This window comes from Dicentrarchus labrax, unplaced genomic scaffold, assembly GCF_905237075.1.
Source record: "Dicentrarchus labrax unplaced genomic scaffold, dlabrax2021, whole genome shotgun sequence".
Lineage (NCBI taxonomy): Eukaryota > Metazoa > Chordata > Actinopteri > Moronidae > Dicentrarchus > Dicentrarchus labrax.
The window spans coordinates 4,997,864-5,012,973 of NW_026136723.1; the positions used below are offsets into that span (position 1 = coordinate 4,997,864).

Consider the following 15,110-nt stretch of genomic DNA (forward strand, 5'->3'; position numbering starts at 1 on the left):
ATAAAATCAGCTCATTCTAAGTTAACAGAAACACAATGATTCCTATATTCAGCTGATAATACACTAATGAAAACATAGCTATGAATATTATATTCCATTTCTGACAATAGATCATGCTAAATGTTACACACTGGACCTTTAAGAAGAACCAGAGAAGATATCACTAAAAGCGACTATTCTATGGTAAGTGGGCAAGCTCCATCTGCTGAGGAAGATCATGTGATATGATTGAATGCTCCAAAACAGCTGTTAAATGGACCTTGTGGTGATATTGATTTCTCAACTAAGGTATTTCATTTCTGAAACCCAAACAGCAGCCAGCAGCTTGATCCTACTCATTGATTAAAGATTACAGTTACTGCAGTATGGGAACATCTTAGAGGGGGAATGATTTTACATGTAAAGACCAGTTTACTAATTATAGGGAATACTACTCAGACTGTGAAAACAATGCAGTGTCCTGTGTGGCAAGTCTGAGAAAATAATTGTAATAATGTCATTAGGGTTTTTGTAGCTCAAGTGTGGAGTTGAATATAGTAGTATATCCATGTAATATGTCCCTTAGTTTAATCAGTGATCGATAAAGGGTCCCTTGAGGAAAAAGGTTTGAAACCACTGCTGTAGACCACACCAGACAATGATCAGGTGTTGCATATGTGTAATGTTCCCACAAAACACAAGAGATGTAAGCATGAAGTCTTATAAAATGGCAAGTAACTTATTCATTTATCCAATAGTTTGGAGTAATGTCGCCCCGGAATCATGGACCTGCACCAGAGCAAACCAGTAGAGCTGACTGCTATGCTACACTGTGAGGGTGAGCATTAGCCAAGATTGTGCTATAACAGGACTTCATCAAGAAAAATAAATAGGATCTTTATAAAGATAATAAAGACAAATAAGGCAGAATGGGCTGCAACAAAGTGGAGGAAGCTGATATATTAATGGTAGTTCTGATCAGAGAATGAATCAGCTGGATTTGTCTAGGTTCACACCGAATCAAATCCCCCTGTGGTTGCTGATATTCAGTCTCTGATTTGTTCATATTTAACAGGGGGTGGCCCAATGAGAGGGTTAGGATTATGTAACCCAGACGGGTCTTGAGGTGTATTTTCAGCAGCACAGACGCTACTGATCGATCATAGAAATATTATAGGAATAGTAAAGGCAGCAGTTTGTCTCTATGATCCACAACTCCATGTTGCTACTTGTGACTTTGATCTTGAAGATGGAACTACTCTATATAGTATATAGGCTTGAGAACTAAGTATTTATAGTGTATAGATTAGAGAATATCATAGATGCAAGACGAAGCTGACAGAAGGTAGGGACTGAGAGAAATTACAACTCTGTCTGCTACTTCAGAACCAAGGACAGCGCCATGGATTTATCAATACACAGCACAGTTACTGATATTTCAGAGCCATGGTCGAGAGAATAGATTCTAACGTGCACACACTTCAGTCACATGAAGGATCAATAAGTCAGGCACACTAGACATATTGAACTAAACAACCTCTCTGCCCCTGCACTCTCTGCTACTAGGGGATACAGAAGGGGGTGGCAGCCCTCTTTATCCCCCCTAAAACCTCCTACTGCTCATAATGAACCCACATCTTCAGGGGGATGCAGCAGTTAGACTTCAGCCTCAACATGACCAAGAACTGGGTTCTTTGGCATAGATAGATAGAATTACACACACATACCTGCCAGCCCACAGGCATGGGTGCAGTCCGACCATGGGGACCAATCAGACAGCTGGCAGTTGACGGGACATTCCACGACACAGGAAGCATTCATCTGCCACTTCCTCTCCAGGCCCAGCTGCAAGAGGAAACAGGGTTTTGTTTACCTGGTCTTTCTCAAAAAAAAAAAAAAACAGTGGCTTTAACAGAAATGGCTACACAACCCACCTCTTTACAGAATCTCAGGTCAACGGATTTGCCGTCGCTACGTACGCAGTCCAGCATGCGGGTTTTGATGCCATTTCCACACACCGCTCTGTCACTGAGCTGACAGGTACTCCAGTCTGCAGGGAGACGTCTCATCAGCAAGAACAACTCATACAGCCACCAACATAAAAAGAGCTGGAGCTTTTACAGTCACTAGAAGTGCATTTATTCCTGTTTGTAAAGGTTTGTAGGTAGAGTGTCAGGCTACCGCTACATAGCAGGCCCCAGTCTGCAGAGTGGAGACATTGGTTTTATAGAAGCAGGGGTTGGTTGGTCACAAAAGCTGCCACCACACACATCACCTACCTCCAGATCAACCAGTAGCAAAATTCAATTGTAATATCCAGGATTTGACCAAGGTAGCGGTCACTATGCATTATTAAGAATAAGTACCATCTTATCTTATTACAGCAAAATATGTAGAATTCAAATGTGGTTTTGGGGTTGAGTTACTCTAATGGAATCCAGCTCAAAAGCATGACTTTGTCTTTTACTGTAATTCTGCTGCCTCTGCATGTAGCTGAGGCTCTGTTTGAGTCTCACCGGTGATGTTGTAGGAGTAGTGGAAGCAGTTGCTGTTAAGTTTGCAGGGCTCTGTTTCTTTAGTCGAAGGACAACCCTTCTCCTCTCCAGGCTGACGGAGCGGGTAAGCACTCCTCTCCCGAGTACTATTCCCGTTGCATGGCTGAGGAGCAGAAGAAAGGATCATGACTTATTCATCCATACTGTTAGAGTGTGTGCACACATGACAAACAAATAACCTTTGTTGATGTCCTTATCTCCTGTAACAAACACCTTTCATTACATTTCCCATTTCATATTTAAAGGCAATGTTTGTCTCCTCATGCCGCTGCAGTTACTATGAAGGTAATGTTTATAATGCATAATAAGGCTTTATAAAACTCTTTATAAATGTTTATAATCCGGTATGACAACCTATAACAAGGTTTATCAAGTATTATAAGTTTAGCAATTCTAACACAGCACATTATAACTATCATAACTTTAGTCTGTTATAAAGACGCATCGAGAACTGTATAACATATAACAGATTATAAATTCGGTAACACTTTATATTAAAAAGGTACACATATTCACCATTAACTAGTTGCTCATTATGCATTTTGGCTCTTTATTAGTCATTAGAAAGCACATATTTATGCCTTATTCTGCATGACTGTATTCTACAACTACTACAAGCGTTTTCCCATAACAACCTCTTGTAGAGGAGTAGTACAGTAACAGAAAAGGTAATGAGTCATTCTTACCAGTAGACATGGGCTCCAGGCTCCCCAGTCTGACAACACACAGTCCTCGGGGCAGGGCAGCCGGCTGTTGCGCGCCCCCAGAAGCATCTCCTCCGGATCACACAGGTAGTCCTCCACCTGCTCGGAGGGCCCGTCTATAGTGTTCAGCATACATCTGGATACAAAGGGGGTTCAAGTTAGTTTTACCCCATCATCTGTGAAAGGCATTACCTCATCTTTATTCATTTCAACCACTCATCAGCAGGAATAGTTAAAACACTGACAATCCATTTTTGAAAAGATTATTTCTGGATGTAATCAACCTTTATCCTGGAAAAGAGATAAGTCATTACTATGTTAAATACATGTCTCTAAAGCCCCTTTCAGACATGCACATGCCCCTGAGATGACCAGCCAGTCTTCCCTCGTGTATGGGTGTCCTATCTTCAAAAACATCAAGTAAGCACTATTTTTATAAATTGACCAGATAATGTATGGATTGTTGTCTGGTTGTTAACCTTGTAAGGCAGCTGGACTCTAGAGATTACAAAATTATGTGAGAATGCATCTTTCCAGGATTCAATCTATGTGTTTGTTGCTGGTACAGCAGCACCGAACTAAACAGCATCATTTCAGTACTGGCAGCAATGGGGGTCAGCACTATGTAGCGTAGATGCTGCTAGCATCAATTCTATCAGAACTGGAGAGTGTTTCTTCATTGAAAGAAGAGCAAAGAATGGCACTGAAGGCTTTTCTCCATGGAAAATATGTTTTCACTGTTCTCCTGAGAGTTTGACTATGTTATATGGTTTGTTGATCTGATTGGTTTTTTAAAGTGCCTGCACTTTTCTAAACAGCTTTCCAGGTGGTTCTGTGAAACAAACCAGCTGTTTGATGCCAAGTGCATGCTGGGTCAGTTCATCCTTTCTGAGCTTTATTGGCTAAATGCAGACCTTCAATTGGAAGTTGTGCGAGTGATGACATTGCAAAAGTCAATGAGTACAGACAAGAATGCAGACTGAGAAAGGCCTAGGGTCTGGTTGCCTCGACATGGTTTGGCTTATCTTACCTGACTTTCCTGGTCTGAACACCTTCACCACAGTTATCCTTCAGGTCCACATTGCTGACCTTCCACACACTCCAGGGCTCTGCCACCCAGACATACTGCCCACAGTCACTGAGGCATGGCACCACCTCGTACACCTGACACACACAAACACCACTTTCTGCTGTTGTACAGGAAATGTGTATGTAATGTGTTTGCAGTAGGTCATTTTTAAAAGAAAAATTTTTGTCACATTCGCTGAAACTTTCAATATATCCTGACAGTAGTACATTCACAGATAATCTGTGAAAAAATCAGGCCTGAACAAAAACAACCAATCAGAGCCAAGAAAGATAGTTGAGTTCAGTGAGAAACAATGATCAACTACTTTCAAACTTCCAACCCAGAGCATCTTCATATCTTTCTCAGCTCTGATTGGTTGTTTTTGTTCAGGCCCAATGGATTCTTGCAAATATTCTTGCATTAGGAGCACTAGAACAACCCAGAGGAACAAGTCTCATGTAAGATTTGTTTATAAAAATGACCTACTGCAGCTTTAACAATTATGAATTACATTGGAATCCAATCTAAATTAGAGTGTTATTTATCAGATTTTTCCTGTAACAATTTGACTAAAAGCAAGAAAAACACAATTCAGTCCCTCCAGAAAAATGCGATTATGCGATCGCATAATTCAATGCATAATCAGCCAAAGTCCGCACATTTATGCGGGGGCCGCATTTTTTCAAATACGCCGCACTTTTGCCGCATAAATTGCCGATTTCCGCGCAAAATATGCAGGGCTTGGATGATTTCATAATCCCCGCATTTTCGTTGCAAAAAAGTCACATATATCTTTGCAGAAAGTTGAAAAATGTTGCATTTACTTCACTCAAGAGCAGCCATTTTCCCCTGTTGCCATGGGAACGTTATGAAGTGACATAATTACGCGACGTGAACATCATCGAAAAGCTGCAAACCCCGCGATGAAAACCATACAGTTGTAAGTATATTAGTAGTATGTAAATTTACGTTACCGTAAGAGATTGCACTTTGTGCATTGGAAGCACTTATTTTAACAGAAGATGTCTGTTTTATATAGCTACCTCTGGAAAACAGGAAGCACACATTTTATGTTTTTATATTTTATTTATTCATTTTTAGTTGTCGCATATTCCTTTTGTAAAGCTACAGAACTTGTTTGACTCATCAATGTAAGTAAGTTTGAGCCATGTGTTTATTAAGGTCTGAAATAAAACAAGATGAGAACTTAAATATTCCCAGCACTTTCTGTGATGTAGTATGCTTGTTTATCATAGGAAGTAATAAGAAATGACTCTTTACATTACGGTAGTAGCCTAGTGAGAACAGGGTGTTGGGGGAATCACTTTTTTTTCTCTTTATCATCAAACCGCAGTTTTTGCAAGTTCTCGCAATTTTTGCAAGTTCCCGCATATTCCATTGCATTTTTTAAGAAAACGTGCCGCATAATCAAGGATTTTTGCCCGCAACAATCACAAAAAAACTCTGCATTTTTCTGGAAGGACTGACAATTTCTGAAATAGTAAAGTCTAAGTTCTGAAACAATTACTACAGAATGAGGTAAAAACAGTGTACTCACCTGAGCCTGTGGATGGAATCCATTCATCAGAAGAGGAAGGAGTAACAGAAAAAAGTCAATCAGATTATTGTACTTGTAAATATGGATTCAAAGTAAGAGTAAAAGTAACCTTCCTCTCATCTTGCACACCACAAAGACAAGCACCAAATTGTCACCTGTTATTGAAACATTAACACATTTTAAAGTGAGACCTCTCTCACCTGGTTGACATGGTCCAGTTTAGGACATGGTCTGCCGCCATTGTAGGGTTTTTCTCTGAGCCACTTGGAGCGAACTTTGACCCCACTGCCGCAGGACTTGCTGCAGCGAGACCAGTTGGACCACTCGCTCAGTTTGCAGTCAGACGGACAGGGGATGATGCAAGCCTCCTCTATGTACCCTGTAACCAAACACATAAAGGCAGACAAGCTTCAGTACAGAGCCATGATCCAGTGACTGGAGCAGTAAAAGGAAGCACTGTTTGTATACTTCTGTTGGAACAGAAATGTTTTGATATTTGGTAAGGATGAACAACTGGTTTTATTCTTTCTGTGCAGAAAATGGACTCATCAAACATTTAACTCAAAGCTATACTTCAGCATTTTGGAAAACATGCTTATAAAGGGATCCAACTCTTTTTAAGAACGTTCAAATTTTCCTGGACAGCACTTGCTCACAAACAGTCCTATAAAGTACCAGTAATAATAATAATAATAATAATAATACATTTTATTTGTAAAGCACTTTTCATAAAAGAATCTCAAAGTGCTACAGAAACCAAGAAAAATACAAAATAACAAAAAACACTGAGGGCAATAACACATTAAAATCAGCAACCAATAATAATACAAGTGATAAAATACATCTTCATTTTACAGCTAAAAGAGGAGTTGAAGTGCATAGTGAAATTAGAAAAATCTAAGGACAACTTAAGAACGCCTGCCTGAACAAAAAAGTTTTAAGCCCTTTTTTAAAAGTGTCCACAGACAGGTTCAGGGAGGGAGTTCCAGATGTGAGGGGCAGCGGAGCAGAAGGCTCAGTCTCCCATGGTGCGAAGTCTTGAGCGGGGCTGATGGAGGAGGTTTATGCTTTGGGACCAGAGGTTACGGGTGGATGAGTGACGGGTAAGGAGGTCTTTGAGGTATTGCGGGGCGTTGCTGTAGATGCAAAGGTGGGTGATGAGGGCGATCTTGTATTGAATTCTTGAGGTTATGGGGAGCCAGTGGAGGTTCTGAAGAATGGGGGTGATGTGGTCGTATTTGCGGGTTTTCATCAGAGTTCGGGCAGCACAGTTCTGAATGAATGAAGTTTCTGAAGGTGTTTATTGGGTATACCGATGAGCAGGCTGTTACAGTAATCAAGCCTGGAGGAGATTAAGGCGTGGATGAGTTTTTCTGTGTCAGAGAAAGTGAGGAAGGGGTGGAGTTTTGAAATGTTCTTGATATGGAAAAAGCAGGTTTTGTACAGATGTTGTTGTTTTATTCCTCAGATTTTAATGAGGAAGTGTCTCAGGTTCATTACAAGTTTAAGTGTAAGGCCTCAAAGCTACCATTTCTTGAGTTTAAAACAAAATATGGTGATGTGAGTGAGGGGCTAAAATGCAATAAACATTTTTCAGGGCAATGGATGAAACATTTAATCTTGATATAAGTAATAAGAACATCATGATTAACTGCATCAAATACTTTACGCAAATTGCCTATCCAGTCTAGATTGGAGACGGACCTCTGCTCAATGGTTCCACTGGTTTACAAATCATGGCCTGTTTAACTGGCTGGCCCGTGTGGTGATACTGCTGATTTTCCATGGCATGATGAAGGCAAATGATCAGCATTGATTGTAGGGATTAGCGAGTAAACCATTATCTGTATCTGTATCTGTTCAACTAATTAAATCATCTGTATCTGTATCTGGAATAGGCGGGTTGAACCAGGCATGGGAATTGGGTAACTGGAATTTGTTAGTTTAAGCCTCAGATTGATATGGGTTAATCAGAACTTGCTATTATTATTAGAAAACTATTTGCAGAATTGAGAATTGCTGTGGACAAGCAGACGCACACAGGTACTGCAACAATGAGTAGCAGCAATTGTGTGAAAAGCACACAGTGAAACTCAGAAAACAGACATTAAACAAAAATGACCGGCACTGTATGCCACCTGTTAGAGCTCCCACAAGACAAGATCAGCCACAAGACATGTACAATTTTCAGGAATAAGATATATTAATGATTATCACAACCTACCCACAAATATAATATGTGTGTCCATAAAACAAGCTTTAATTGAAAGATTGTCCAAGGGAAATCAGGGAAAGGTCGAGGGAAGAAATCACACCAGAAAACACACCAGAACAGTGAATTAATAAGTAACTATGGGATATCAAATTGCAGTGTTGCAGCATCTGAGGTAGGATTTTTGACAATATCTTGACTACATATTGATCTGACCTGTTGTGAGGAGATGTAAGGGAGATGGAATCCTCAATTTGATCCTCTGACTTTCTCATCAAAAACAGAACACTAAGCGAAACCCCCAGCCTGGATGCCAATCAGAAACTTTCCTCAGGCATGAAAGCATTCTTGCTGTTACACACTGGTGCTGACTCCAGATTCACCCATGCGGTCCTTTCCCTGACTCCTTCCACAAACGAACCTAGCATCCCTGATATCCAGCTGTAGTCGGAGGGCAAATATCAACAGGAAGGAGCAAGCAATTACCATGTTACTCCCACAATACTACCGGCAGAAGAGAGCCAATCAAACACCAAGAGAAAGAAGCAGAAGTACAAACTCTTAGTCCAACATTTTTTTTAAAGTTACAGTCATCAAGCAGCTCCTACTGTGAGCAAAGCTTTGAGTCATGACGAGACGGGTTCCTCAGTGAGCAAACAGACACACTCATTCCCCAGAGTGCTTTGATGTGTTCTGTATTTTCCCTAGGCTAAGATGCAGAATACGACAGCACTTTGATTCGTGATTCCCTTTTCTCCCTTTACTGGCATATAGTGCTGAATGTTAATACAGCTCACCGCAAAGCGGCCTGATAGATTTGGGCTTCTGGCAGCAAATACAACCCCAAGTTCCCCTGATAGATTGCCCAATTCACACTGGAGGTTTGATGAAAGGACAACTGAACCTGAGCTGTGTCAAATGTGATCAGTCTAAAGAGGGCGATTGATCTTAAATATTTGAACAGGATTGCATGTTGAAGAACAGTTGTTGTCTACTTTACCTATCTCAGTGAGTTACATTAAAAGTTGGTTCCTACAGCACAACTACAAATAGGATCACGATGGAGACAATTGGTAGTCTCCAGCTATGTGCCATTTCAGGGTCTGTCTCGTTTGTCCAAATTTTAATTTGAGTTACATCCAATACATTTTCATACCCACGGCAAAAGACGTTGTTTGTCAGTGCCTTCCAAAAGAGCCACACAAAATAAAAGATTGTTTACATGCACTAGTATCCTGGTTGTCTTAACTCTACTACCAAACAGCCCCCAACCCTCACTGAGATGGCTCAGGTCACTGTTTTTCAACTGCATTTAACCCATACACACTAAAACACAAAGCAAGAAGCTTTAAGATTTACACTCTAGTCTGGACGGATGGCTGAAATGGAGAGAATTTAACTGGCTTAGTGTGGATGTACTTTGTAACTTTTGTGACCACATTTCTGAAATGCAGATTTTTTTCTTTCTGAAATTTAAAGATTTATGTTTTTTTTTAAAAAGAAGAGTAAATTACATCAGCAAAGGTTTATAGGTCCACAAAAACGTTTTTTATTACCTGGTGCATTCTTTAATCAGTTTTGCAATATAGTTAGCGCTGGTGTTTCTAAAAAGAGAAGTTAGGCTTAAGGCTCACCGTGGCTGTTGCAGCGAGAGGTCTCCACTATGCGATTGTCCTGGTCGTAGCACACCATGGCCTGGTAACGATATCCTTGGCCGCACTCCTTGATGTCACCTTGGACCTTCATGCCCAGTTGACCCTCCATGCGGCCACCCTCAGGTAGGACACAGTCCGACCAGTTGCCCACAGGCTGGGCATTGTACTTGTTACATGGGCAGTACTGGGTCTCACTCACTGGATACATCTGGTGGTTTTTACACTGATCCCGCTTTTTGCTCTTCCCTGCAAAAAATATATATTCATAAAATTACTTAAGATTTAGCCATTTTTTGATTACTGATCTTTAAGCAAGGTATGGATACTGTTACACAGTTAGAAGCCTGCTTGGATTGGGATTGGTTTTCAATGGAACTGTAGGAAGGACAGTCAACTTTACACATATAAAATGTTTAATCCAAAGTCAGTTTTTCACATCCACTGATCTAAAGGTTGGTGTAATCTGGAAGTCAGCTGCAAGTTAAAGTCTGTCACTCACCGACTAGCATCCTCTTGCGGGTCCTGACGCCCACGCAATCGGCTGTGCAGGGGGAAAACTTGGACCAGCTGCTGAGTTGACAGTCCTCCTGGCAGGGCAGCTGGCAGGGCTGTGTGAGAGGCGGCATGGAGCTGGCAAACTGAAGACAAGCTTCAACGTCTGCCTGCCCACCATCCTGCTTCCGGCACGAGACAGCTACAGGGGAAAGGAGAGAATGGGTTTTTTATGAGGATGGAGACTTCTCATTTTGTAGTCAACTTCTATCCATTTGGTAGAAAGTGGAGTAAAGTTTTTTCTTTGGCCTTTTATTGCCTTTATTGGATAGTGACAGCCGAAGACAGACAGGAAAGGGTGGCAGAGAGAGGGGGGGATGACACGCAGCAAGGGGCCGCAGGTCGGATTCGAACCCTGAGCCGCTGCAGCAACCCCGTACATAGATCGCCAGTCCACCGACCGAGCCAACCGGGCACCCCGATAGATGTTGTTTTTGACGCTCCATTTTAGTACTCTTACATACATCATACCTTGAGTAGTGATCCCCTAGCACTATCCAAACACAGATCTAATAATAAATGAAGTTGTATGTGGTAAATAGGGCCCTTAGAACCAGCAGTTTACAAAAAGTAAATTTCTTAAGGGCTGAAAATTTTAATTTTCTCAATTTTGAGATGATGTTTGCCTGCTAGTACTCAAAGTTGTGTTGTGTAAGCTAGAGTAAAATGACTGAGCCAATCATCTATTGGGGACTATTTTTTCATCACTACACCCACGCCAATAGACCTGTTTGTACTGCCTGTCTGGGCATATTACTAATGTAAAAGTGCATAAATATTAAAAGCATCAAATTAATTAAACAAACACTGGCCCAAAAATACCTTTTCCCATTAGGTTAGATTGTGAAAGAAGTGGCTGTAAAACAGTGGATACATTCATTAACACCTATCTGAATTTGAGTCATTCAGTCCAAAGACATATGGAAAGTCTAGAAAAGCTGCATGATTATTAATTTTATCACCACTCAACTTGGCAGAGGGCTAAACTGGAAGTTAGCAGCTCGGCCAACGGAAGTCTCTAGTGTGCTTGCTCTATAGGCCACAGAATGCAGAAGCATATGCTAAAGATCAGTAACCACGAACACGCAGCGACAACAAACACAATTAACCGAGAAAAATGATAAAAAGGGACAATACCATGGCGTTTGCCCTGTAGGATGACATTTATGTTTGTTCGGTCAGCTGAACATTAACGTTACATGGTCACTGTTGCTGCCTGACAGATAATCACGTTGAAATAAACTCCATTCAAACAGTTTCCTAACCCTCCAGTTAGCTGTTAAGCGGAGCACCGAGTGTTTAGGTCCATTTGCTTTTAGCTCTGTTAGCTCTGTTATCTCTGCAAGCTGTAAACACACTGCAGGACTCACTGATAATTATTATTATCTTGTTCACAGGCAGGGTAGCGCCTGGCTAAAGTTAGCTAGCTGAGTTACAGTCTATAGTAACTTCCGCTATGCAGGATGTACGGATTCCAAACGAGAGCTCTTTCACACTTCTATTGGTCATTCCTATCCATATATATAAAGACAGAGGAGATGACAGCTCTTGAAAAAGTGAAGCCAGAAGCTCTGGATCAACCCCTGGTGGCTGACTACAACATAGGTCATAAAGTCTGGTGCCTCCATGTTAGCAGACTAAATGTCAAAGTACACATCAAATACATTTTTCCCAAAGATGGTTTCTGTTCTTATCATGCTGATGTTTGATGTATAAGTGTTCTGGTTATCTGATTTTAATTAATTATCTGAAGCTATAGGTGGGTTTCTCGTCATGATTGACAGCTGAGTCCTGCTTGCCATGGAGTTGGCCTGGTGTATGGGCAGGACTTCAGTACCGCAGTGGCAACCCCGATCGCCACTGTGCAGACTCTGGCTCACAGTGGCGAAAGATGGCAGCGGCCATATCCGAGATATTTCAGCTTAATTTTTGTACAGTGGGAGGAAGTGGAGACGCAACGTCTCTCTTTTATACTGTATGTCGATGGTCATACTACATGTGTGGATTATGTTACTTTTACAATCAGGTACATGTAACAGTTATTAACGTTCCAAGGTGGACTGGAAGGGGACAGAGGGGCCAGAAAGAGGTGGGCGGGGAAAGAAAACATGCCTAGAGAGGGGCACAAAGGCCACAGTGGCCAATGGGTGTACAATTTTCAAGGGTGCAAAAAGGCTAGACACAGATTGAAATTCCTGCTCTGATTACAATTATCGATGCATTTATTTATGAGTAGAAAAATATTTTTGTATTGTTGTATCCATTTAATTTTTGATATTATGTTGATTAGTTTTATCTTTAACAATGCATCATATCAGTAGCTTGTTATAGGTTTTACACAGAAATCTTAAGATTTAATAACTAACACCGTAGTGGAGGGCAGAGTATATTTCTCTTATAAATCACTGCCCTAGTATAACGGATCCATATTAAAGAAAACATTGGTGACAGTATGCTAGCAATGAAAATACCAATATTTAGTCATTTCCCCCTGGGATTATTACAGTGTTTCTGATTCTGATTCTGATTCTGATTATCTCAGGGTATCTCTCTCTTATACCCACAACAATGACTTCACACACCCACACACGTACACAGATTCACTGGAAATACTACAAGTAAGGTCTATAAAATGGCAAGGGCATTTTGAAAGTTTTACTTGCATGGGTGAATAGTGAGAGGCTTATTGAACTGTGTCTCTCCAGCTCTGAGTATACCATTACAGGTAATGGCCCATAATGATAAGAGCCTCCAAAGATGGAGGAGCAGGATGCTCATCATCGGAATCAGATAATGCCCCCTGTCTCTGAGACTTTAATAGGAGTCTGAGTGTGTGCACTGATAACAAGTCAACTGTCTGCTGCGGCCTGAATTCTCACTCAGGCCACAGGCATTGGTGCTACACCTGGCAAGTCATCTTTAACCAATAGTACAAGTTTTGTTCTGAGATTTTCCTGCTGGGGTTAAGCAAGTGTGAACCTACTCATGTGAGTTCTCTTTTGAAGCCTCGAGTTCTGCATCATGGCCATTGCCATGATGGTTTTTCAGAGCCAACAGCAGTGACTTAGTCTAAATTGAGCTGCTCTCATTGGCTGCGCATGGTTTTAACTCGTCCGTAGCAGTAAACAATGGCGGCTCACACACAATCTCATATTCCAGATAAACACTAAAATATGCTTCTGAAAGGATTTTAGGAGAGAAATAGGAAACACAGTAACAGAATCTGGATTCATATTTGATCAGCACTGCCTAGTTTGACAGTTTGATCTGAGTTTGATCGTTGAGCTGGACAGACTCACTGAGAATGAGCTGTCAATCACACCAATCAATATGTCTAAATCATACCCTGCTTTATGGTCTATTTTACTCTAAATGGGACCATCATTTACTAAATGAACATCATGCTGTATGGAAGAAGACTGAAACTAGAGATCATCATCATCATCATCATCATCATAATAAATCATTGTTAGTGTGTTTAAATACAGTCTGTACATGAATGCATTTAAAAACTAAAACTCAACATAGCTGATGAAACCATGTATCTTTATAGTTATTTTGACCACCCAATTTAACAAAATATTCTTTTAATTAAGTGATTAATTAATACATTTACATTTTAGCTGTACTCATTCACTAGTTTTCCTGGTGAATTAAAAAACTGCAGCTACTTGTCATAATCATGAAATTATAAGGGATTACTTAGTATCACTGTACAAAAAGAGTAACTGATTATTATTAATTAGTCATCATTAGTATGTAAATGGTAAATGGTAAATGGACCTGTACTTGTATAGCTCCTTTCTAGTCTTCCAACCACTCAAAGCGCTTTTACACTACGTGCCACATTCACCTTTTCACACACATTCACTCAGTATTGGCAAAGTCCATCAAACAGAAACTAATGCATTCATACACATTCACACACCGATGCACAGCATCGGGAACAATATGGGATTCAGTATCTTGCTCAAGGATCAGTGATGGGAATAATGGCATTATAAATAATGGCGTTACTAACGGCGTTACTTTTTTCAGTAACGAGTAATCTAATTGATTACTCTTCCCATCTTAATAACGCCGTTACCGTTACTGCCAAACAATGCGGCGCGTTACTATAATTGAATCTGTTTTTTTCATCAGACCAACTAGATCTCTGAGCCGAGAGGCAAAGACTTTTTTTTACTGTTCTTCCTTGGTTAGTGGGCAGTGCACGAGACAAGCGCATAAATGCTGACGATTGGCTGAGGTTGAGTAAAATTTCATGGTAAGCCAATCAGAGGTAGAGTTGGGCGGGTGTTCGAAAGCACGCATAGTCCGACACACAACGAACAACACAAGCGAGTCAGTCAACGAGAGACAGGTATGGCGAGTTGTGCTGCATCTTATTACATTTGCACTAAAAAGAGTGTATATATTGTTTGAATACATTTTTGGTACATTGCTTAAAGAGCATCATTTAATTTAGATTTATTTGTTGGCTGGCTGCAGCCTCTTGAAGTGAGATTGTCAATGGTCAGAGAAAGAGATTTATTTTTATGGAGATGTATTTTTTATTTCTTATGTATTACCTATTTATATTTGGATTCCTTAGTTTTGCTATACATTGTACTTTTCAGTTAGATTGAAAGCACCTCATATTGTTACACTGTTCCACTTTTTTAAGTAGTACAGTATATCTACAATTGTAGACAATTGTCTGAAGTTTTTTTTGTTTTATTTGCACTACAAAGAGTGTATATGTTTGTTATTTATTTTTGGTATAGTGCTTAACAAGCATAACTGAATTTTGTCCAGTTGTGGCCTGTTGAGGGGCAATAAATATC

At 40.4% G+C, this 15,110-nt stretch overlaps 1 protein-coding gene across 1 annotated transcript in view; it reads right to left on the bottom strand.

Moving 5' to 3' along the window:
* Positions 1 to 15,110, bottom strand: part of thsd7aa (thrombospondin, type I, domain containing 7Aa) — a 153,060-nt gene that overhangs the window by 28,057 nt on the left and 109,893 nt on the right. The window contains exons 12-20 of the mRNA XM_051391019.1: positions 10,232 to 10,426; positions 9,712 to 9,978; positions 6,066 to 6,244; positions 5,866 to 5,871; positions 4,269 to 4,402; positions 3,221 to 3,374; positions 2,496 to 2,637; positions 1,914 to 2,029; positions 1,707 to 1,824 (exon numbers count right to left, since the gene is read on the bottom strand). Coding sequence (XP_051246979.1) covers positions 1,707 to 1,824; positions 1,914 to 2,029; positions 2,496 to 2,637; positions 3,221 to 3,374; positions 4,269 to 4,402; positions 5,866 to 5,871; positions 6,066 to 6,244; positions 9,712 to 9,978; positions 10,232 to 10,426 — 1,311 coding nt within the window. The remainder of the gene's footprint in view (positions 1 to 1,706; positions 1,825 to 1,913; positions 2,030 to 2,495; positions 2,638 to 3,220; positions 3,375 to 4,268; positions 4,403 to 5,865; positions 5,872 to 6,065; positions 6,245 to 9,711; positions 9,979 to 10,231; positions 10,427 to 15,110) is intronic.